This window comes from Mytilus californianus, unplaced genomic scaffold, assembly GCF_021869535.1.
Source record: "Mytilus californianus isolate M0D057914Y unplaced genomic scaffold, xbMytCali1.0.p SCAF_19, whole genome shotgun sequence".
NCBI lineage: Eukaryota > Metazoa > Mollusca > Bivalvia > Mytilida > Mytilidae > Mytilus > Mytilus californianus.
Genome location: NW_026262667.1, coordinates 11,056,208 through 11,083,032, shown reverse-complemented (window position 1 = coordinate 11,083,032; position 26,825 = coordinate 11,056,208). Strand labels below are relative to the sequence as shown.

The 26,825-nt window shown below is 33.8% G+C and overlaps 1 protein-coding gene across 1 annotated transcript in view; it reads left to right on the top strand.

Moving 5' to 3' along the window:
* Positions 1-26,825, top strand: part of LOC127726912 (uncharacterized) — a 43,249-nt gene that overhangs the window by 3,333 nt on the left and 13,091 nt on the right. The window contains exons 2-7 of the mRNA XM_052234283.1: positions 8,638-8,780; positions 9,638-9,888; positions 12,620-12,858; positions 14,654-14,797; positions 15,973-16,113; positions 20,306-26,554. Coding sequence (XP_052090243.1) covers positions 8,638-8,780; positions 9,638-9,888; positions 12,620-12,858; positions 14,654-14,797; positions 15,973-16,113; positions 20,306-26,554 — 7,167 coding nt within the window. The remainder of the gene's footprint in view (positions 1-8,637; positions 8,781-9,637; positions 9,889-12,619; positions 12,859-14,653; positions 14,798-15,972; positions 16,114-20,305; positions 26,555-26,825) is intronic.

Here is a 26,825-nt window from a genome sequence, read left to right as displayed (position 1 = left end):
GCCCAACCTGTTCAGGGTTGGACCTCTGCGGGCGTATCCAGCTGCGCTCAGCGAAGCAGTTTATTATGTATAAGAAAAGATCTTGCTGGTAATCTACTTTTTCTACAATATAAACACATTACAAGAGTCATGCATCTAATAAAAAAGAAAAAAGGCTCATTAAGTTCATCAGCAATAATCTTGAAGAATGTACTGTGAAATTACTTATATTTGTGGGATACCAATTGTCATGGTTTTCGTGGATGGCTATATCCACGAATTTAAGTGTTCAATAAAATATTACCATTGTTGTCCAAATCAAGACGTGCAAAGATCACCATGTAGGTTTGACTACATGGATACAGGCATATAATCTAGAAAATAAATTGTACATCGAATATCAGCAAACGCATTATGTACATCTTCAGACAGGTTTTACCAATTTAATCTTTAAAAAAAATTAAACTGTACGACTTTTAATTCTCATATATATAAAATCACGAAAGTCAGACTACCGGTGATGAAGTGTTCATTTTATCTCCTCATAACTTTCGTATTGAAAAAATCATATTGAGAAATAATTCTACAATTCTAAGTACATTTGTAGCATTTTTTATGTAACCATTTTCTTCAAGTGACATGTTTTTGGCCCAATTAACACCTTTGATGATCGTTAATCTGTTGATCATTTGATTTCAGGTTAATAAGTGTCATCACTTTTGATTACACATGTGCAACAATTAAAATGTTTACTTTGCAATTTCCTTCAATCAACATGATCAAGACAATTTGTAAGGGTGTGTTCCCATTTCGCCTTAGCTGTGAATTCCAGGTAAAAAAGGTAAAAAAAATACTAAGGCGAGATGGGAATTGAACTAAGGCGAAATGTGAATTTAGATAAAAATGTTAAATAAACAAATTAAACCTCTGTGTTTTTTTAACAATTTAAACAACATGTAATTAGGGATTTTTTTCTCTTTAAATATTATTTTTATATTAATTTAATAAAAGTGATCATGAGAAATCTACAATAAAAACATGTCAGTAGGAAAGTTGCTTCTCTTGAAATATTGTTTGTTTCATTTAATAAAAGTTGCAATATTATGAATTTTATGCAATTAGAAAAATCTAAATAATTCAATTATCCTTAACATTATGCAACACAAAAAGTTTAATAGAACAGAAAAACATGTTTTCCCACAGACTTGTTTACATATATAACTGAAACTTTAATATAAAAAAAAAAAATAGATGTGTCGGAACGATACCTGAAATCTGAAGGAGTTTAGAAAAAAAGTCCGTATAATGGTTTGTTGCGGAATGACGGGCAAGGGTAAAACTATATGGCACCGACAACTTTGCGGGGCCATAAAAAACTGTTGCTTTTTGCAATTGCCCAAGTACTAATGCACAGCGCGAAGTCTGGTGAGACATTTTAAGTGGCAAATATCCAGTGAAGCTTTACTTTGAATTAAGCATGTATGACAACAAAATAGTGTTTCAAATTTTACTCTGTCGAAAACCATGCATTGACAATTTTTATACGACCGCAAAAAAATTTTGAGGTCGTATATTGGTATGACGTTTGCGTCGTTGTCGTCGTCGTCGTCGTCGTCGTCCGGCGTCGTCGTCCGAATACACAATGGTTTTCGCACTCTAACTTTAGTTTAAGTGAATGGATCTCTATGAAATTTTACCATAAGGTTCAATACCACAATAGGAAGGTGGGGATTGATTTTACGGGTTATGGTACCAACAGTTAAGGAATTAGGGGCCAAAAAGGGGCCGAAAATAAGCATTTTTGTAACTTCCAGACATAACTTGTGTGTTAGCATATGGATCTCTTTGACATTGTACCACAAGATTCCATATCACTAAGGGTCAATGCTGGGATTGATTTTGGGGTTAATTGCCTCAAAATTTTAGGAATAAGGGGCCAAAAGGGGGCAAAAAACAAGCATTTTTCTAGTTTCATGACAATAACTTGTGTGTAAGTGTATGGATCTTTCTGAAATTTTACTACAAGGTTCCATTTCACAAAGGGAAAGCTGGAATTGAGTGTTGTGGTAATTGCCCAAAACGTTTAGTAATAAGGGGCCTAAAAAGGGGTTTAAAATAAGCATTTTTTAGTTTCTAGACAATAACTTGTGTTCAAGTGTATGGATCTCTCTAAAATTGTATTACAAGGTACCATACCACAAAGGCAAGGCTGTTATTGAGCTTGGTTTGGGGGGAAAGGGGGGTGGGGGTGATGAATCATAAGGGGGGCGGGGGTCAAAAAAGGGGTAATTTTTTTTTTTCCTTTTTTGTTTTGTTTAAAATTTACATTTTAAGTTAGTTATTTTTTATCACGAAGATAAAGTAGGAATTGAGTTTTGGGGTTAATTGCTCAAACATTTATGAATAAGGGGCCAAATATTGGTCGAAAATAAGGATTTTTTTAGTTTGCAACAAAAACTTGTGTTCAAGTGTATGGATCTCTGTGAAATTGTATTGCAATGTACCATACCACAAATTGAAGGTTGTGATTGAGGTGGGGGATGATGAATCAAAAGGGGGTTGAAAAAATGTGTGGGGGGTAGGATTTTTTTTTTTCCTTTTTTTTTCTTTAAAATTTTCCATTTAAAGATGGTTGTTTCAGATTTATATATGAAAGAAAATAATAATGATACGGTTATATATCATGAGGAACTGAAATTTAAAATTATGTATATTGGAAATTTAGGTTACATTGGAAAGTAATAATTGGCTTTGGGGGAGGGGGGGGGGGGGGGGGGTGGTGGTGGTGGTGGTTATGGCTCTAATGTTTAAGGAATAAGGGGAAAAAAGGTTAAAAAACAAGGGTTTCCATTTTAATAGACAAATAATTGAGTAAAGAACATTATTTAAAAGCAGTGTAAAGTTGGTAATTCAAACTCATTTAAATATCTCATCTACACTGCTTTTAAGTATGTAAATTGGAAATTTGCCAATAACTTTATTGTTAATAAATGCATTGGAAATTTGCCAACAATTTTAGTGTAATAAACTTCATTGGAAATTTGCCAATATAAAATTTTGCTGATGAAGGTTTTTTGTTTACCTTTAGCCTTGACTATGAAGTCATTTTCTATTTTTATAGCCTTATGATGTAGTTGAATTATTTAATACTTTTATGATGTGTTTAAATGGGGTTTTATCATGTTTATGGTTGCAAATTTATTGTTTTAGTATAATAAACTCCATTTAAAATTTGCCAATAAAAAAAATTTTTGTTTATTTTTAGCTATGATTATGATGTCATTTTCTATTTTACTTTTATGGTTGCAAAGAAATTTTTATTTTTAGATATTACTGTTAAATGATGCTGATTAAGGTTTTTGCTATGTTTAGCCATGACTATGATGTCATTTTCTATTTTAATATCTGTTATGATGTATTTAAATGGGCTTTTATGGTTACAAAGGAATTTTATTTTTAGATATTACTATAAAATGTTGCTGATGCTAATTACGGATTTTGTTTATTTTTAGCCATGACTATGATGTCATTTTCTATTTTAATACCTTTATGATGTAATTTCCATTTTTAGATATTACTGTTAAATGATGCTGATTAAGGGATTTTTGCTATGTTTAGCCATGACTATGATGTCATTTTCTATTTTAATATCTTTATGATGTATTTAAATGGGCTTTTATGGTTACAAAGGAATTTTATTTTTAGATATTACTTTAAATGTTGCTGATTAAGGATTTTTGTTTATTTTTAGCCATGACTATGATGTCACTTTCTATTTTAATACCTTTATGATGTATTTAAATGGGCTCCCATGTATTTAGATTTTTGATTATTTATACATGTTACCAAATTGGTCCACATTGAACAAAAACGGTCCAAATTTCAACTTTATTACATTACATCAAACATTGAATTCTACATATTCTTTGATATATTGAAATTAACAAACAATTTAGTTTATGGATATTCCACCATAATAGGTAAATTAAATTTTTTCCAGTTCTTACACCACATTCATCCTGTGTCAGAAACCTATGCTGTGTCAAATATTTAATGACAATCCAAAGTCATAGCTGTATCAAGCTTGAATTTTGTGTCCATACTTGCCCCAACTGTTCAGGGTTCGACCTCTGCGGTCGTATCAAGCTGCGCCCCAGCGAAGCATTTTATCTCAAACCTAGATGAATGGGTTCAGTTTCTCAAGCTGTGTCATGCACATGTTATGTAGTGTGTAGCAGAATATAGTAAATCTCTTAGACAGAGCTATTATGTGTGCCAATACATACGGAGCCCTGTTGGTCTCAGACAGATTATAAAGTGTCTTTTAAAGTCCTGCGCTGAAGATGTGTAAAGTCTAGCGCTAGAGATGTAAAGTCTAGCGCTAGAGATGTAAAGTCTAGCGCTGGAGATGTAAAGTCCAGCGCTGAAGATGTAGTCTAGCGCTGGAGATGTAAAGTCCAGCGCTGGAGATCTAAAGTCTAGCGCTGGAGATGTAAAGTCAAGCGCTGAAGATGTAAAGTCTAGCGCTGGGGATGTAAAGTCTAGCGCTGGAGATGTAAAGTCTAGCGCTGAAGATGTAAAATCAAGCGCTGGAGATGTAAAGTCTAGCGCTGAAGATGTAAAATCAAGCGCTGGAGATGTAAAAATCAAGCGCTGAAGATGTAAAGTCAAGCGCTGAAGATGTAAAGTCTAGCGCTGGAGATGTAAAGTCAAGCGCTGGAAATGTAAAGTCCAGCGCTGGAGATGTAAAGTCAAGCGCTGGAGATGTAAAGTCTAGCGCTGGAGATGTAAAATCAATCAAATTATACGAATTCCAAACAAAAAGAAATTAGAAAATTCAGCAAAGAGTCAGAAACTCACTAAAATAAGTAAGAAAATACCAAAACGAGAATGAAAAAATTTATAGACGGAAGAAGAAATGAAGCACACTATGACCAGCAAACAACCATTAGATAGCTGATAGTGGGGGCATAAAGAACCCTCAGATAGCTGATAGTGAGCATAAAGAACCCTCAGATAGCTGATAGTGGGCATAAAGAACCCTCAGATAGCTGATAATGGGCATAAAGAACCCTCAGATAGCTGATAGTGGGAATAACTAACCCCTTGATAGCTAAAAGTGAGCATAACGAACCCTCAGATAGCTGATAGTGGGAATAACGAACCCCTTGATAGCTGGTAGTGGGCATAACGAATCCTTAGATAGCTGATAGTGGGCATAACGAACCCCTAGATACCTGATAGTGGGCATAAGGAACCCTTAGCTAGCTGAAAATGGGCACAAAGAACCCTTAGATAGCTGATAGTGGACATAAAGAACCCTTAGATAACTGATAGTGGGCATAAAGAACCCTTAGATAGTTGATAGTGGGCATTACGCAGCAAAGAACAAAACACCCTCAGATAGCTGATAGTGGGCATAACGAACCCTCAGATAGCTGATAGTGGGCATAAAGAACCCTCAGATAACTGATAGTGGGAATAACGAACCCCTAGATAGCTAAAAGTGGGCATAACGAACCCTCAGATAGCTGATAGTGGGCATAGCAAACCCCTAGATAGCTAATATTGGGCATAAGGAACCCTTAGCTAGCTGAAAATGGGCATAAAGAACCCTTAGATAGCTGATAGTGGACATAAAAAACCCATAGATAGCTGATAGTGGGCATAACGAACCATTAGATAGCTGATAGTGAATAGAATAGAATAAAGGTTGGCGACGTTGGCGACGTTGGCGAACAGTAATGATTTCGTAAATGTTGGCGACATTGGCGAATAGTAATGATTTCGTAAATGTTGGCGACGTTGGCGACGTTGGATCAGAATGCAGCTTTCTAAAGGTTCGTTATGCCAACTATCAGCTATCTGAGGGTTCGTTATGCCCACTATCAGCTATCTGAGGGTTCGCTTTGCCCACTACCAGCTATCTAAGGGTTCTTTATGCCCTTTATCAGCTATCTAAGGGTTCGTTATGTCCACTATCAGCTATCTAAGGGTTCGTTATGCCCACTATCAGCTTTCTAAGGGTTCGTTATGCACATTATCAGCTATCTAAGGTTCGTTATGCCCACTATCATCTATCTGAGGGTTCGTTATGACCACTATCAGATATCTAAGAGTTTGTTATGCCCACTATCAGTTATCTGAGGGTTCGCTTTGCCCACTATCAGCTATCTGAGGGTGTTTTGTTCTTTGCTGCGTAATGCCCACTATCAACTATCTAAGGGTTCTTTATGCCCACTATCAGCTATCTAATGGTTCGTTATGCCCACTATCAGCTATCTGAGGGTTCTTTATGCCCACTATCAGCTATCTTTTAGTTTGGAATTCGTATAATCGATTGATTTTACATCTCCAGCGCTAGACTTTACATCTCCAGCGCTTGACTTTACATCTCCAGCGCTGGACTTTACATCTTCAGTGCTTGACTTTACATCTCCAGCGCTAGACTTTAGATCTCCAGCGCTGGACTTTACATCTCCAGCGCTAGATTTTACATCTTCAGCGCTGGACTTTACATCTCCAACGCTAGACTTTACATCTCTGTCGCTAGACTTTACATCTCCATCGCTAGACTTTACACATCTTCAGCGCAGGACTTTAAAAGACACTTTATAATCTGTGTGAGACCAACAGGGCTCCGTAAATACATGATAGGTCACTGCATCAATACTTTTAAGATTGCTTGTATAAACAGTCATTTATCTGTTGTGTTTTTACTTTATATTTTTGCTCTCATACTGATATTTTGTTTGTAATAATGACGTTTACATATAATTATTCACTAATCGTATGTTCATGTCATCTCATTTATGAGGAATTAAACATATGAATGAAAGGAATGAATGTCATCTCTTATTACAAACAACAACAAAGACTTTATTTACAAAATATATCATATAAGTTAAAAAGTTAAATAAAACAAAAAAATAAAATATGAGCAACTATAAAAAGACTTATTCTAAAAGTGGGACAGTCGAGAAGACACAAAAACAAATCTTCTCTTAAAAAGTAATGCATGGCATATTTTGACATTAAAATCATAACAAATATCAAATAATTGCAATAAAAACAAAAAATAACTTAATTACATTGTTTACACAAGTTCCCATTTCGCCTTAGTTAATTCTTTTTTACCTGAAAGTTTGTACTAAGGCCAATTGGGATTTATTTAATATAATGATTTTGACAGCTAAGGCAAAATGAGAATAAGCCTTTGTAAGCATAGACGAATCAGCTTATTTCTGAAAGCAATTATTTTTTATTAAATTTGATGTATTTTGTCAGTAATGAAAGATGAACAAGTAAAAATGTGTACCTTATTTTGCAACCTCCCACAGATCATTATAAAAATTTAAAAATTCTCTTGTGATGGCTTCAAATTCATCACTCGATTATTTTCTTCAGAAAACTAAAATCCATGAATTTAAGGACCAACGAACATGTAACTTTTTCTCAAACCACTAAAATTGATACCCAGGAATAAAAGACACTAATTCCAGGGAAAAAACACTCACAAACAACACTTTAATTGTTGACCCTTATCATCACACACTAACTTTTTTTTAACAGGTATGGAGTCAACAATTACCCATTAAATATTTAAAAAATTAATATTAAATGGCTCTAATTGATATCAAGCAATATCTAATTTTCACTAGTTATGAAACCTATAATTGTTATTTGGCATTTTCCATATTAGCACTGTTTTATCAAGAGACTCCCATTTCAGAATGAGGGCTGAATCTTGGTTCCTTGTATTGTCCAGATACTTCAGTGTTAGACTGAGAGCTTTAGCCTGAGGTCTGATAAAGGTCAAGTGATGACACAAGGGCTGATATGGGAAATGCCATGCAAAATATCTATCACATTTTAGCATTTAAAGTTGAAAAGAAAAACTAGAATGATACAATTGAATAAAGCCAATGTATTTGTTGAATTTGTGTTTTTTTTTACATTGTCTATAATTAAGGTTTTAATAATTGCTGTACCCCACATCATGCTGTATGCCACTTTCAGAAAATATTTGTTTCTAGAAAACGGGGGATAATTTAATATGAATTATTTTAGTGATGAATTAAATTTTGTTGAACTCTGCACTGTTCAAACAGTTTTATGAATGGCAGGGTCTATTTCAAGTTTTCAAGTATATATATAAAGTTATTCTCTTTCTTTATCTTGATAACATTTTTTCTGCCTTTTGATATCTATTTCTTCTTGTCCTTTGTCATGTTTGTTTTGAATTGCAATCAGTAAAGAAGCTTGAAATAGAGGTTATTTTTTTAAACCACTTCTCTGATATTTTTTAACTGTTAGTGGTTACAAACTTTTGTACAACATACATGACATAGGACATACCTTATTTACCATGAAAATATCCAGTAAATTAAACAATAAGATCTGTAAGAAAAAGTTTGCAAAAGTAGAACAAGAAAACCACATTTACATTTGCTGTACAATTTGTGCATTGTACCAAGACCAGCATAAAAGAAAACTATTTGCGGGAAATCTCTTCAATAACAGTAGTTCCCTTTGAATGAAAATTATGATCACAAAATTTCAAATATAAAAGCAGAAGTGGAAGACAGATTTATGTGTACCTACTATAAAGTTGCACTGCTGTTACACATGTATATTTATATTGTATTTTCTGAACAGATTTTACAGAAGGCAGAGAATGGAGTATCAGAATATGGTGACCAGATTGTTATACTGTGGATGACCCTATCTCAGCTCTGTAATACATACCAGACGTTGACCTCATGTACTGCCAGAGACAGTCTATACCAACACATATTTCTGTAAGTTATACTGTCTCTCAATATTTTTCTTCCTATGTCCTAAATTATTTTAATACATTTTAAGCCCCACCTAGGGGCATTATGTCTTTCGGTCTGTGTGTCTGTTCGTGCGTCTGTCCGTCTATCCCGTTTCAGGTTAAAGTTTTTGGTCAAGGTAGTTTTTGATGAAGTTTAAGTCCAATCAACTTGAAACTTAGTACACATGTTCCCTATGATATAATCTTTCTAATTTTAATGCCAAATTTAGAGTTTTGACCCCAATTTAACGGTCCAATGAACATAGGAAATAATAGTACGAGTTGGGCATCCGTGTACTATGGACACATTCTTGTTTGCTCTACTTTAATAAAAAAAAAAGACATATTAATATTTAGTGAAGCTTAATTATTGAATAATTAAATGATAAAAGAAAAATGCAGACTTGACCTCATTTTTGTGCTATACACTAAATGTATTAAAATTGAAATTACTGGTGGTCATTATCAATTGGCTATACATTATACTTAAGTAGTGATGTAGGGATATATAATTTATAAGTAAGACAAATGTGTTATATTTCTTCTTAACAAAAATCAAAAAAAAAAATTTTTAATTGATAAAGTTCTACTGTAGATAACATTCAACATTTCAAATAAATACTGTAACTGTGGGTTCATTTATTTCCTGGATGGAAAAAAATTTATGGTTTTATGGTTTTGTTAAGTTTGCATACAAGCCTATAGTATGTATAGATTGTACTTCATTGAACATTTAAATCTTTGGTTCAGCTATATCCAAGACTATTGGTATACCACAAATTATAATGAATCCTCTGTACAAAGACTTTACTATTACAAGATTAAATTGATTTATTGCAGATTGTGTGCCAAAGTTGTGCTAAATATAAAATGGCAGCAGCTACCTGATGATGACCAGGGAAAGGTTAACTTTTCTCAAACCATTGCCAATACACATCAACACCTTGTTAATACTGGTTTTAAACGGTTTGAGTTGTTGACCCCTTTGATGGAAAATCCTTGGACCGATCCAACTCTCAGTAAAATTATGTCTGGAGATGACAAAGAGGAATCTTCTGGGAGTGATACAGAAACAGAAGAAACAGAAAGAGGTATATATTGTCCTAAAGATGTATATATTGTCCCAAAGAGGTATATATTGTCCCAAAGAGGTATATATTGTGTTTCTCTTATTCCATCGTTTCTTTGACCTCAAGAATAATTTTTTTGGTATTGACCTATCATTTTGAGTGAAATTGTTAACATTATGATTATAAATGTATGGTATATATCAATGCCTTAGACTCGACTCAAGTCTTAATTGACAAGAAATTGTCTTCGGCCGAAGCTTGTTTGTTGTTTAAGAGCAATCCGGCTTCCTCCACCAATAAAAACTGACCTCCACAAAATAGCCAATAGTGCTAAAAGTAGCGTTATACCCCTATCAATCAATCAATCAATCAATTCCATAGCAGAGTGGCCAAGTGTTCTAAGTAGTTCAAGTTTTGCTCATTGTTGAAGGCTGTACAGTGACCTATAGTTGTTAATTTCTGTGTCATTTGGTCTCTTGTGGAGAGTTGTCTTATTTGCAATCATACCACATCTTCTTTTTTATATCAACTACTGTATAAATTGCCTGTCAACACTGAGGTTGTGAGTTTTTATGGGGGCATTAAGTTTTACCCTTGTCCGTCTGTACGTCCGTACATCCCACAAATTCTCTAACTTTAGCTTGCCTCAACCAAATGTTATGAAACTTGTGCTTATAACCATAAAACTCAAATCAAGTTTGCATTTTGGTGGCCTCAATTTTACTGTTCTAGATTTATACACCTATACAAATGGAAAAATTGCTGAATTTTTCGTTTCCGTTCTTAAACACAAGTTTGCTTCAACCAAATGTTATGAAACTTATACACAATGCTTATTACCACAAAATTCAGATCAAATATGAATTTGGGTAGCGTCGTTTTTACTGTTCTTGAGTTATGTCCCTTTATAACATTATATGCAAGCGGGGGCATCATATGTGTCCCATGGACACATTCTCAATTTATTTTGTTACTAAGTTACCACTTATGAAGAAGTAGGACAGTTTAGTCATTTTTGGAAGTCTCAAAGTCATAAAGTTATTTGTGAGATGTTTTTAACTTTGATATTTACAGAAAACAAAAAAACATTTATATTTTGAAAGTTCTATGAAAATAAGAATGATATTATTGATTTAACAAACTTTTACATCTCATTACAAAAGTTCAGGTTAATTCCCTTTTAATATTAATAGTATCTTGACAGACTGTATTATATACATATAGCTTCCTTATTCTATATGATACTTTTTTTGTAACTTGAGGAAATGTTACTATTGATTATTTTTTATAAGTAAGATTAATGTTTGTAATATTAAGATAAAGAAGAGATATATCCCTATGAAACTGTTATTATTGATTATAATCACATACAATGTTCATCATGCTCATGTAGAGTGCACTCAAAGTCATCCAACTGGAACATTTCTCAGTTGGTGTGTGTTTTCTGTACTGAGTGATGTCTCAGATTTAAAATAAATTTAATATCAGTCTTCACTATTAACCACAAGTCCTACAGCAATGGCTTGTAAGATTCTTCTATTCAAACCAACAGAATCCCACTAAAATTTTCCAAAAATTGTGCTTCGGGCCTGTGGACTCAAAAAGTAAATCGTGAAGGCTGTAATATTTATTAAGATATTTCATAATAAAAAAAAAAGTGTTGTCTTCCCCCTCCCTACATTTTTTCCTGGAATAGCTCTAGATAGATTGGTCAAAACATTTACAAAGTTTCATTACAAATATTAAGATTGATAACTTAGTGGTATTTTGCATCCAGCTTTTCACAATACAATTGTTGATGACCAGTCCACCTTCAAACATGGTCACTGCTGTTACTGTAATAGTTACTGTAAACCAACTAATTTTAGCGAACGATTTATTTTAGCGACTTTCGCGAGTAGAAAAATAACACGAATATAAATCGTAGCGAATATGAAAAACTTGGATCTTCCCTGATTGAAATACATCAAGTAAATTCGAAAATCGCGAAGTGGTCTAGAAAGGGGTAAACGTGAAATAAAGTATCCACGAAAATAAGTTGGTTTACAGTATGTAAAGACCTATTGGTACCAGACTTAGTACTTTTGTTTTCTAATTATAAGTTTGATTACTTTACACAATCTGGCTTTAGACAAGCCCACTTACAATTACACTTTTAGAAAAATTTACAAAAGGTTAGATATGAAAGTTATGACTAATCTTTGGTAAGGAGCCATTGGTATTATACTTTGAGTTGCCCTAATGACCGAACAAAGCTACTAAACTTTAAACAAAACATTCATTACCCTCATTTATTTCATTCATCTGAATAGCCAGCAGTAATTGTAAAGTGCTGATAATTTTAAAATGCTATGAAACATTTCTGATAATCCAGTGTTTGCTCCTGGACATAAGGAGGTTAGATAAGCTTTAAAGAGTTGGAGCGTGTCTATTGCTGATATTGGACATGGATCTAAGGGAGCAATACAGGCCCTTTAGAACCTCTAGTACTTGATCTAAGGGAGCAATACAGGCCCTTTAGAGCCTCTAGTACTTGATCTAAGGGAGCAATACAGGCCCTTTAGAGCCTCTAGTATTTGATCTAAGGGAGCAATACAGGCCCTTTAGAGCCTCTAGTACTTGATCTAAGGGAGCAATACAGGCCCTTTAGAGCCTCTAGTACTTGTTTTAGTCATTTCTGTATTTTCTAAATGAAACGAAATGCATGAAAATATTAAATAAAAATAATGATTAATAAATTTGTTTCATTCAGAAAAAGAAAGAAAAGTGAAGGAAAGAATGGATGAGATAGCTAATTACGTCCGAAAAGAAGATTCATTGATACTAAAACTACGTGTAGAAATGTTAATCTTAGAAAATTGTGAGGACTTTGCCCTTAATCTATGCAACTGTATAGTGAAGTACGAACCATTTAAAGATGATTTGGATTTGAGAGAGATGCAGTTTAAATTACTTCACAAACTTAACCACATGGATAAGCTTCAAGAAGAGGTAAGAACAATAACACACGAAAAAAATTTATATTTTTACATCAATTAATAGAATTTAGCACATGAAAGGTCTTTGATAATAGTAATAAGGCCAAAAAAATACAGTTGTTTCTTTTCTCCATACCATGACTTCCAAAACGGTTGTATTGTTCAGACAAGTCCAGGGAATTATATTTTTGTCTGGTTGTCCTGAGTGTGAATTGAACTTCGAACATGGGTTTGCCATTTTAACATAATTCAGAAAAAAATTGAAGTGTATTCGATCTTTTTGCCCTGACCGTTAGCCTTTAACAGCTACACATTCCGGGTCATAAAAGTGACATGATGAATAAGTACTATAAAAACAAGCTCTACTTTAACCCCCTCATTACAGTCAAGGTTAATTAGTCGTCTGTCAGTTGAAATTTACCTATTCAGGGGACAGGTACTCTATTTTGTACCAGACATCTATTGGCCTTTTCAAAGTTATTTTTCTGAAATATCACTGTTTTGCATCCAATAGATTTTGAAAAATGATTTATTCTAATTTGGGTTTTATAAAAGTCCAGACCTTTTTGGTTAAGTATCATTAAAGTGCAGGCCAGAATACTTCCATATATAGTCTATGTGAAGTATTAAGAATATTTTACTACCTACCAACCTTATTCTTTTCTGTCAGGATGCAAGATATAAGTATATATTTTTTGGCATTATGGGAAATAAATTTAGTTTTTGTTGTATGTATGCTTACTGGCAGTGTTTAAAAGTTAACTTGCACAAAAAAGAAAAAAAAAATACCCTGATGAACATTACAAATTGCATCTTAAGTTTGTTTTAGATTTTCAATAAAAAAAAACATGTCATAAAAATAGAAGTTGCCAGTAAAATATTTATGTGTTACATGGCTAATAGTATGCATTACAGTTTATATTGATTAATAAGGAATATAAGAGATTACCTCTTGGATTCATATATATCTTAAGGATGTACTTAGGTGAGGTTTTGGAACAAGTGTCAAATGTTCGGACTTCTTGGTGTTTTTCCATACAATAGAAGGTAAAACATTTTGCCCCATAACACCTATTTATCTTTTAGCATAAGACTTAATAGCTCATAAAAGGTCATTTGACAAAATTTAAGCAGATTCTTGATTTCCTTTATTTTGATTTGAGACCCAAATCATACTAATGCAAATATAAGGTAAAACTCCGCGTCAGCCTTTTCCCGCCATATTTTATAAATCAAATATCTCGAAAAGGAGCTCCATGACCTATCAATATTTTTAGCTTATTTTGATCCTTTACTTATACTCTTCCAGCTTAAAGTATCAATTTTGATTTCTTGATTCATCTAATTTTACCTTAGATCACCTAAGTACATCCTTAAAGAAAGGTGTGAGCAGTTTAGATATCACTAAAAACTTCCAAGTGTCAAGAACACAAAAAAAAAATACTATGAACAAAAAGGTGATAGTGATTAAAGGAAACGGAAAACAGTTCATGTTTATAAAAAAACAATTTAGCCTGCTTTGAATTAATACCTTAAATTGATATTAAATCCAAAAGATTGTCTAGGACTTCAATGGAAATGACCAACAGGTATCTAGAATAGATACGAAGGGGGCAAAGTTGAAATAGTTATACATTTTGTATTTTATTTTCTCCAGACTTGCAAAACAATGTCAATGAAAAAATTGTATATCGGATATCTTATTTCTATAGAAGTACATTGTAGAACAAAAATATTAGTATTAAACTGGCTTTCATGATGTCCACCAAAATACTATAAACAATGATGTGTACAATTGTGTATTTTAGTGTGAACAAATTGTATGTCATACTGGTATCAAGATAATAAACAGACTTGAACAAAAGGAAAGTAACCAGCAACTGTGTGTCAGACTTGTCCAGATTTTTCTTGTCCAAGACTGGATCAATCCAGATCGTAACTGCTGTACAAAGGTGAGGCCTGTTCCTCAAGTCAATGTGTTTGTTCATTAAAGTATGATAAGTGGTATTGGTTTATAGCACTCTGTTTCATGAAAGTTTGTAAAACTTACAACCTTTTAATCTTTATAAACTAAACAAATTATATTAGTTGCAGGCATGGTTTCAGATATACAGATAATTTCAATTTGAAATACGGAGATCTCATGTATAGTATGGCTGCCAACGAGACAACTGAAAGATGAGAACAATTAAAGGTCACCGTATGGCTTTAAGCAATGAGGAAACATATATAGATACTCATATCTAACAGACAAATATGTGTTGTGAACATCTGAAGGATGTTGCTTGATAGATCTTTGAAATTAGAATGGTTAAAAGGCACTTTTATTTTAATTTGATTGTGGTGGTTATTTTAGACAGATAGCCTTAACAATTATATGAAATAATCAATTGAAATTTTATGCATGGCAGTGTTAAATAAAAGTGCCTGGTGCACTAGTAGAATGAGCATCTCTTCTACATTTCAGAGACATGTCAGGTGCACTTGAAGAATGAACATCTCTTCTACATTTCAGAGACATGTCAGGTGCACTTGAAGAATGAGCATCTCTTCTTCTACATTTCAGAGACATGTCAGGTGCACTTGAATAATGAGCATCTCTTCTACATTTCAGAGATGTCAGGTGCACTTGAATAATGAGCATCTCTTCTACATTTCAGAGACATGTCAGGTGCACTTGAAGAATGACCATCTCTTCTACATGCTTTTAGCCCTGCTTTTGTCCTATAAAAAGTCCCTGACATGACAAAATATGAAACAGTCCAAATTAGAAAAACCACTACTTGATTTACCTAAAAACAGCAAAGGAAAAAACAGATTTGACAGACAGCAAACAATGAAAACCAATTAATCACAGGCTCCTGTCTTGGGATAAGAAATACAGAATATGATGGTGTTAAACACACAACAATGTTAAAAGCTGAAAGACAGAAAAACATACTAATTTGTTTATTAGTGATTATCTTCCATGCATATAGTTAAAACAATGACCTACTTAATATAATTCTGTTTTTCATTGATCAACTGCCTTTGAAAGTATGATTGCTGTTCCCGATGATCAGGTTGTGACAAATGTTCATCTATGATTTAATCTCCAAAATGCTAAATATATATATTTTAATTTCAGGAATTACTCAAGCTGTGGATTAGACACCAGTACATGGCAGACAGGGATAGAGCTAAATTCCTGGAAAATGTATGGTCTATTGCTAAGTTGTCCAGTAAAACAGAACAAATTTGTGTCCTAGTTACAGGTTTACAAAAAGAGGTATGTATATATGTATACTGGGTTGATTATAATTGGGTCTAAGTAATTGAAGTCCTTTAACCTTTAGATTTTTTGTATGCTGGTAGATGGTATAGATAATAAAAAAACACACAAAAGATATACCAATATGAACATGATGAATGAAACCATCATACAACCTTTTTTAGGAATAATTGCCCTTTAATGTAAAAAGTGTTTCTGTTATCTTGAAAACTATATAGTAAGAAAAGTAAAAAAAAACCCTGTCATCTTGAAAACTAGAAAGACAGAAAATGTAACAGCAAAAATTATCAGTTATACACAATTTAAAAAAATGCTTATATTATTGAGCGCTTCAATTGACTACATATAGGAATTATTGCACTTTGATATCTACTTTTTACCAAGCTTAGCATTTTTGTTTCCCTTGTGAAAGCTGTATAAGAAAGAGTGTAAATGTAATAAAAATAATCAGTAATATAAAAAGACCTACAAAAAGTCAATATGACAGAAACCAGATAGATTCTTGCAGAAGTTATTTTGCCCATATATATTTTTTTTTGCATTTTTAGCAATTATATTCAAAACTCAAATAGATCAAAAAGAAACTGAAAACAGTTTAGATTATGATGATAGAGTCAAACATAACCAAAATCATCAATTGACTCTTTAAAGGAGTTATTTCCCTTGAACTACAGTTTTCCCACTTTTTGCACTTTTTTGTTATTATCTTGAAAACTTAGATAGCAGCTTCTAAAAATGATCAACAAGATAAGATGTACATTACATTAAACATGACTGAAATCATACATTCACTTCATAAGATAGTTCTTGCTCTGAAATGACAACTTTTACACATTTTTGTCTCGCCTTGACGAAGTCAGAAAGCGAGACAGGTATGCTGTTTCCAGCGTCGGGGGCAGTGGCATCAACAATGTATTTGTTTGTGATTAGGTCTAGTTGATGGTGAACCACTAGTGGTAGGTCAATGATATTTGGTATGCAGTTGTATTAGCATTGGCACATCTCACTTCCATGGAAATTATTTGGCCCTGCCCTCTCATTCATGGTCTATTGACTTTGAAACTTTTGCTTAGTTTACATGTATTAGTTTGTGATTAGGTCAGTTCAAGAGGAACCATTAGTGGTAGGCCAATGTTAATTGGTATTCAGTTGTATAAGCCAGGGTTTAAGCTAGGATTTTGAGGGCTTTAGTCACTTTTGTGTGGGATGAAAATCAACCTTATTTTGGGTAGCAGCAAGGGACCTAGGATGTATATTACTATCTATACATCTTTGTCAGACTTTGAAGGACTTAGGCATACTAGGCAGTTACTGCATGATTTGACTGATGTGGATACGAAGATTAGGATATAAGATCTAGAAATCTAGTTCACAATTTCACTTCAGTTAGTTTCAGGACACATTCCTAATCAGCAAAAGTTGGGATCCATTTTTTTTTTAAACCAGGAATCACAGCATAAATGAACTTGTAAGGACTATTTCACTGCATTATTCATACCCATTATCCTTAAAAACGTTTTAAATCGATATTTAGAATTATTAATTCTGTAAAGTTGAAACCAAGGATTTGTACAAATCCTTATTGGAACAATTCTAATAACTTTAAATTGTAAATTTATCATGAATAGTTCACGTTTACTTTCGATTTCCAAATGAAATGAAAACGGGAAGTGACAAGTGGATAATAAATTCAGAATGAATCCGGATTCATCTATGGATTGGTTCATGTTTAAAAAAGGCAGGAAATTATCATTTTTGTCGAGCCTTCGACTTTAGTCGAAAAAGCGAGACATAGCGATCCTACATTCCGTCGGCGGCGTCCACTCTGTGGTTAAAGTTTTTGAAATTTTAATAACTTTCTTAAACTATCCTGGATTTCTACCAAACTTGGACAGAAGCTTGTTTATGATCATAAGATAGTATCGAGAAGTAAATTTTGTAAAAATAAAATTCCATTTTTTCCGTATTTTACTTAATATAAATGGACTTAGTTTTTCTGCCGGGAAATATTACATTCACTCTGTGGTTAAAGTTTTTGAAATTTTAATAACTTTCTTAAACTATCCTGGGTTTCTACCAAACTTGGACAGAAGCTTGTTTATGATCATAAGATAGTATCCAGAAGTAAATTTTGTAAAAAAAAAAAATCCATTTTTTCCTTATTTTACTTTTAAATGGACTTAGATTTTCTGCCAGGAAACAACACATTCACTCTGTGGTTAAAGTTTTTAAAATTTTAATAACTTTCTTATACTAATTTGGATTTGTACCAAACTTGGACAGAAGCTTGTTTATGATCAAAAGCTAGTATCTAGAAGGAAATTTAGTAAAAAAATAAATCCATTTTTTCCGTATTTTACTTTTAAATGGACTTAGATTTTCTGCCAGGAAACAACACATTCACTCTGTGGTTAAAGTTTTTAAAATTTTAATAACTTTCTTATACTATTTTGGATTAGTACCAAACTTGGACAGAAGTTCTATTTATGATCAAATGCTAGTATCTAGAAGGAAATTTTGTTTTCTTCCAGTTAACATTACATTCAGTCTGCAGTTAAAGTTTTAAAACATTTATTAGATTCATAAACTATCCTGGATTTTTACCAAACTTGGACAGAAGTTTCTTACAATCAAAAGATAGTATCAAGAGGAATATTTTTATTGATTTACTTCCTAATTTTTGTTGAGCCTGCGATTAACAGAAAAAGTAGGCGAGACACTGGGTTCCGTGGAACCTTTACAAATTTTTTAAATTAAATTTGCTAAATAAGAACTATATTTGTCTCTTTCGTTTAGTTTGATACTTAATTATTTCATATTTTACCTTTTAGTGTCTTTAAATTCATAAGAATACTTTGGCGCATGCGCAGTTCATCGTAAAGGAAGCACCTGTTTGACTCGTGAATACATGTACATTTCTGAATGTTAATGAATAAAGTTCTATCATTTAAATCGAAATTGTCGAAAGTTTTTTATTAAAAGTTATATCAAATATGATGAAAATACGTTCACTTGACGGAACTACAACAAGCGAACTGCAAATTGTGATCATTTGAGAAATATTGAAATTAAAATGCGATTTGTCCGAGGGAAAACTCAAATAACGAAACTACGAAAAACGAACTGCAAATTGTGCTCGTTTGATAAATATTGAAATTGAAATACCGACTGACTGATTTTACTGGGCAAAATAATTATGATGATCAATTATGAGGTTAATAAATAATTAACGGAGGAGTGACCCATCCGATGGCGATAAGCGGATTATCTGTAATCACAACTTATAACACCTGTTGTAAATGTTAATTAGCTGAGGGTCATAAACTTGTCAGAAACAATAAGACAGGTAGAATTATAGTGTTTTCATGCGAAAATATTTTTACTCTTTCCAAATTTAAGTAACGAAATTGATTTGCAATACTTTCGTCATTTTGAAAACCGTTTGGTAAATGACGAAAATGACGAGCGCTAGCAAAATCACTGGTATAAGCATTGGAATATCTCATTTCATGGAGATTATTTGGCTGTGCCCCCTCAGTCATGGTCTATTGACTTTGAAACTTTTGCTTAGTTTTCATGTATTAGTTTGTGATTAGGTCAGTTTAAGGGGAACTGTTAATGGTAGGTCAATGTTAATTGGTATGCAGTTGTATAAGCATTATCACATCTCATTTCCATGGAGAATATTTGGTCCTTACCCCTCAGTCATGGTCTATTGACTTTGAAACTTTTGTTTAGTTTACATGTATTAGTTTGTGATTAGGTCAGTTTAAGATGAACAAATAATGTTAAGTCAATGATATTCAGTATGCAAATGTATTGGCATTTGCAAGTTTCATTTCCATGGAGATTATATAACCCCACCCCCTAATTATGGTTCATTGACTTTGAAACTTTTACATAGTTTACAAGTTAATGTTTGTGTTTAGGTTTGTTTAAAGGGAACAACTTATGAAAAGTCAATGGTATTTGGTTTGCAGTTGTATTAGCATTGGCACATCTCATTTCCATGGAGATTGTTTAGCCCTGTACCTTCAGTCATGGTTCATTGACTTTGAATATTTGTATAACTTACATGTTAAAGTATTGCTATTTTAATTTCAACATTTGCATTATCAAAATAACAAAAAGGCGAGACATATCTCTGTGTTAACAGTTTATTTGTAAGAAGTTTTTCTTATTATTTCAGTGTGGGATAAAGTTACGCCAGCTGTATACCGATTTGTGTGTTTATGCTATTAATTTGGACAAAGGAGGGTGTGAACAGGAGATGATGCACAACAACATGGATGGTGTTAAAGAGAAACAAATATCAATGGCTGCAACTTGTGAAAAATTGGCAAATATTATTGCTATGAACAATCTAAAAGCAGCAAAAGTTAGTGCTTTGACAGCATTTGCTTTGAATCCTTCTCGATCAAACATGTATCTAGTGGAAAAAATGTATGTGAATAAAACTTTAAACCAAGCTTCAACTAAGCGATTAGAAAAAATGAACAAAGGAAAGGACAGAAGGACAACTCATGATGGAGAAGTAAATCTGGCAACACTGTATGAGGTGGAACGAATATTGAACATGTTGAGACCATATTACTTAAACCCAGATTTGTCTTGGTCAGAATTGTTTCCAGTATGTCAAAAATTCATGTTGGAAAAAGGGACAAACAGTTCCAAAGAAACACAAAAGTCTCCAAAGGAGAAAATGTCTGATTCTGTTAAAGATGGACTGATGCAATATTATTGTGATGATACTACACAGTTTACACCGTATAAACAGGCAGCAAAGGCCCCCACTGGCACTTCTCCGCCAAAATCACCATGGACTACCAAGACTGCCACTCAAAGCAAACCAGCTGTTAACAAAGAATCTAAATTGATTCCATATGCAAAACTTCAAACTATGTCTATTGAAGGAGGTCCAATTGACATGACAAAGTCTAATCAAGAAGCTTCATTAAAGCCAAAAGTAAAACCAGAAAAAACCATTGACTTTGCCAAACTTCTGGAAGCAACCAAAAATATGCCTCAGATGCAAGCACTGAGCAAAATTACAACACAAGTTCCAAAGAAGACACCACCTTCAACTCATGGAAATTTTCAAATACCATATGTACCGGGACTTACTACAAAAGAAGTTGAGCGTGCTTTAGTTCAACATCAAAAAAATTTGAGTCGATCATTTTCTGTAGACCAGTTAACAGTGCAAAAATCAAAGGTCAGTTCTTCTGATGTACATCAAAAACAAGCACAACGTTCTAGAACTCTGTCTTTAGAACGACAGGTCTCAGAACCTGGTCAGATGTCAGCATGGAGTTCTGCTACTGATTTAAGCAAAATGTCAAAGCATCGTCCAAAAATCATTCCAGAGAGATCACAAGATAAAGCTTTAACATCATTCCAACATTCATTTGGAAGTAATGCTAACCAATCTTCCTCCTCAAACAAATCTTCCCTTCACAAAAGCCTTCCGAGTAAGCAGCTTCAAACAGCAAAAGAAGTAACAAGTACACAAAAAGTAACCAGTGACAAACAAAGTGCTACAACCGCAACTCCAGCACGTAGAAGTAGACAGCCATCAAAAGAGGAGCTTCAAAGTATTGTTGACTGGTTACAAATTGGTACAGAGGATGCAAAAATAAATCCACAGCTTGTTTTAAAACAGTCAAAGGAGGAAAATGTAGGATTGGTTCCTAAAAAGAAGAAAGAAGGTTCAACAAAAACTAGCAGTCAGGATAATCCTGTTCAATATGTAGCGTTTGGATCTAGTCCGAGTCAAGCTTTTCAAAATACAAAACCTGGTCAGCAGTTAAAAATTAAGCGTGATGATTCGAAAAATTTTGCTAGTCAGGTGATGACAAAAGTTGGCATCAGACCAGGAATGACTGAAGAACAAATAAATATTGCCAAAATTAAATTGATAATGCGCCAACAACAAGAGGAGGCATTAAAGGAAAAACAGCTAAAGGAACAACAGAAAAAACAACAACAGGCGTTGTCCAAAGGATTCTTGTTGATTCCTGGTTCAGCCCATATGGTTATGCAATCAAAACTGCAAGGACACAGAACTAAATTGTTACAGGAAAAAAACAAACTGAAAACTGCAGTGCAACCTTCAAGTCCATCACCAGTATCAACAGTAACAACAACAACAGTGACAACCTCCAACTATCAGCCTCAACTTCAGAATATTGGGTCACATGATGGATATATGTTTGTCAACCAGATGATCCAATCAACAAAACAGCAAAGCAAAAACCAAACTGATTTATCAAAACAGCCAACACTTAATCTCGGTGCTCAACCAATAACTAGTCAAGTTTCTACATCTTTGTCATCTTCTGATGGCCATTCCAAACCTTCCAAATATCGAGAGGTTGACATTCAAAATGCATTGCAATCTTTATCAAAAGTCCTGGATAAATCATCAACATTTCTAAACCAGAATACAACGTCCTTTAGCAAGTCTAATAAACCTAAAGAAGAACGACCTGCTCGTCCAGCATCAGCCATGCCAAGTCTCATGTCAACCACAACAATTGTAGTAACAACACAACCAAGATTAACATTATTACAGTCATTTACAAGTTCTCAGACATCCACTACTGTAACTTCTGCACAAAAGCAACAGAATGTTCAAGGACAAAACTCAGCATATCAACTTTTGTATCTAGGACAAATTAAAACTGGAAATTCATCTGAATTAACTCCAATCCAACAATTAAGTGGTGCTTCAACATCAAACATTTCTAATCAAATGAATAGTGTTCCAGTGCAAAATACGAACTCTGTGAGTTTAGCTTGTCAAGGAATGGCTGTTCAATCACTTCCCATTCAAAATCTGAATAGTCAGTCATTAGTACAAAATTTTGGTGCTCAAAACCTGTCGATTCAAAACACTTGTTCTCCGTCAGTTCAAACGGCTAGTACTGAAAATGTAATGCTGCAAGGACTAGGAGCTGTGTCACAGCCAATAGAAGAACAGACATTTAGTGCTCCAAATATGACTTTACAACAAATGAATGTTCAGGGAATGGCAGTTCAAACGATGAACCCTCAAAACATAGCAATACAGGGCATACAAGCTGAAACAATGAATACTCAGAACATGGTAGTACAGGATATACTGCCTCAAGCTGTTCAGACATTAAACATTCAAGGAAGTAACACTGAGGGATTGGCTATTCAAACAGTGAATACACAGAATGCTATAGTACAAGGATTTGGTGCTCAGACTTTAGGATTTCAAACAATTAGTGGTCAGACAGACATTCAAACAATAGGTGGTCAGACTAACATGCAAACTATTAGTGCTCCAGAATTTAGTGTTCAAGGAATCACAAATGATAACAATATTGTACAGATCAATCAGCCAGTTGAGTTTCAAGGACTAACTTACCAGCCTTCTTTAGATACAAACTCTCTAGCACTTGGGCATGTGAACCAAGGCCAGGCCTTTATTGGTGTCCCTAATATACCACCATCTTCACAAACAATAGGCTTTACAAGTTTGCCTGATGGAGGCATTAGCATGAACATAAAACGTGCAGTTCCGAACACCAGTGTCACGTTTACAAATTCAACTAGAGTAATGTCTGCAGAAGTGTCTACACCAACAAACATTTTGCCATTAAATGGTCAGAATTCATCCACAATTAACAATGTAATCATACCAGGGAACAACTTGACCTTGACCCAGACAACTGGTCAAGCACCAATGAATTTTATTGGAAACATGTTACAAGGAGGAACTATATCAAATACCTCTATTACGGGAAATGTTATATCTTCTGGTCCCGCTTCATTTAATCTGGTTCACAACACAACATTGCAACCAGGACAAATTATTCTACCAAACTCTTCTAATGTGCAGAATAATTTGACAAATAGCTTAAACCATCCAACGGCATTTGTTCCTGGAATTAATACAACACCAGTCGCCTTTGGTACACCTTCACTTTCTACATCAACACTTAACTTGAACCAACCAATGACAATTCTTCCTGGCATTAAAACAACACCAGTCGCCTTTGGTACACCTTCACTTTCTACATCAACACTTAACTTGAACCAACCAATGACAATTCTTCCTGGCATTAAAACAACACCAGTCGCCTTTGGTACACCTTCACTTTCTACATCAACAGCAATATCTCCAAAAATGCCAAAACAAAATGTTTCAATACTGCCAAAAATAGCAACAACTACCAATAATGTTTCAATACTGCCAAAAACAGCAACAACTACCAATAATGTTGTTGTTGGTCCTTTTAGATTTGTCCCCGACTCTTTAGTCACAGTTCCAGCGAGTTCAAGTTCACAAGGTTATTTGCTTCCAGTCACAAATTCTGCACCGACCATTCTTCCAAGTTATGAAAGTAATCCAGCATCAGCATCAAATTTAGTAAATGTTACTATGTCTGTGGCTCAACCAATGGACATGACTATTCAGTCACCAATATTAGAGGCCATGTTAAATAGAGGAAAGGGTGGAACTCTGGAAGCTTCAAGTAACAAAATAACTGAAACTACCCCTGTGACACCCAAGAAACATAACTTTGAAATTGTAAGACGGGTCAGTGCAAGTGAACTTGAAAGGGAGACTATAAGCACTACTTCAAGCTTGAGTTCTATGTCTAGTAAATCAGTTAGCCTTGTAGCAAGCAGTGAATTTCAACAAAATAATGTTTCAGATATCAACAGTGTTCCAGTTGATGAAAATTTGAAGTTGCTTGGAAATGTTGATACTACAATACCTACACAATCTGGAATAGACAGTTTACTAACAAATACCATGTCACCTATCTCTAATCCATCTGGTTTAAATATTGTTGACGTTCATATTACCACTTTTAGTAATGAGAAAAAGGAGAATGAAGCACAGGATCATTCCAGTAGTGAAACAGCAGAACAAACTTCAGACAATCAAAATACGCTTTCAAGTCCTAAGTCCAAGTATTCTGAAAATGATAAACAAGACAAAAGTGGGACAAAGTTGTTGTCAGACACTGTTCATGAAAACTTTTGGAAGGATTTCAGTCGTTTTAAGGAGAGATTGGCAAGTAATAAAAAGTCTATAACCTCGGCAAGTAAAGATGATAAAAATATTTTAGAAAACAATGCAGAACATGAGGACTCCTGTGAAATGACAGATAAAGAGTCACAAAATAATACAGAGGTCAATAAGAGTTTAGAAGAATTTACATACAGACAGCTTATTGACAAAAAAATCACGAACATATTGTGTAGTCCAGAGAAAAGTTCTGATGTTGAAAAGATGTCAAATGAATCGAATAATCAGTATGTAAAACCTACTTGTGACTTACAAGAAAATGATCCTAAAGCTTTAAACGTAGAAAAGGTTGACAACAGTCATGTGACAGGAGAGAAAGCAACTTTAGTGTCTGAATATATCAATGCAGACATTGGTCAGAATAACACACAGAAATCTAACATAGACAATACAGAGATAAGTCTGGATGTACTATCACCTCCGAGGACAGAAATCATAGAAACACACACAAAGATGGAGGACTCCAAGGTAGAATCTTCTACAAGGATGGATGAGATAGACATAGGGGATCGATATTACAATAGTGTGGATGAGGAAAATATGAAAAATGGAAATAATGATTCAGGTTCTTTTGGAAATACAAATTCAGAAATAGATCAGTCCCTTCATGACGCTGATATTCAAACTAATGAAATTATACTAGAAAAAGATATGCAAAGTCAGGTTAAAAGTGAACTTGATACAAGTGTTGTGTTATCAAATGCAGATTCAGACAGTGAGAAACAATGTAGTATAAAAGTTGACAACATTGAATTGTCTAATGCACATTATGTAGTATCAGAAAAAGAGAAGTTAGATAGGGAAAAAGGAATGGTGGTACATTCAGATAGAAGGACAGTTTCTGCAGTTGGCAATACGGTTACTGCTGAAAATGATAATGATTTAAAAACTTCTGAAAATGTGGGAAAATCAGAAGAAAAACCTGATAGTGATCATGAGGAAACAAGAGCAGAGATTGAAGGAGATCAAAGTTTTAATGAAGCCAATGTTACAGTGAATAAAACAACAAATCAATTTAGTCAACTTGTTGATTATTCAGAAACTTCTGATTCTGATGCAAATTTAGACAAAGGATCAAAACTTGTCAACATCGTGGACTACCCAGAATCGTCAGACTCCGACACAGAAAATGAGAACCTAGGGAAAAATGTAGATGTTCTCAAACCAAGTGTAGTTACTGATACTATTGTTCAGAAAATAGATGAACCTTCCAAAAGTTCCAATTTAAAAACAAAACAGGATATTGTAGATAGTGATACAGAACAGACACTCAAACAAATAGCTACACTGAGTGACATACACCAAGAGACCAATGATGATAAAGTTGTAACAGATTCTCATGGTGACAGAATCGTTTTCCCAGATCAGGTAATTTTAAATGTATGCTGTGTAATTTATATAAATGTATGTATGCTAGGGTGTAAGTTAATGATCTTATTTTTGTTTGTGCCTCATTAGAGTTTCCTGCAGCTTTTGAAAAGGGCATGGTAATTTTTTTCTCAGAGAGCACTCTTAGCGCGATTGGCTACACTTTAAGGGCATCCTTTGCACAGAGGACTACACTGTTAGGGCACTCTGTACATAGATATATGAGTCATAAACACTTTGTATCAGAGGACTACACTGTTAGGGCACTCTT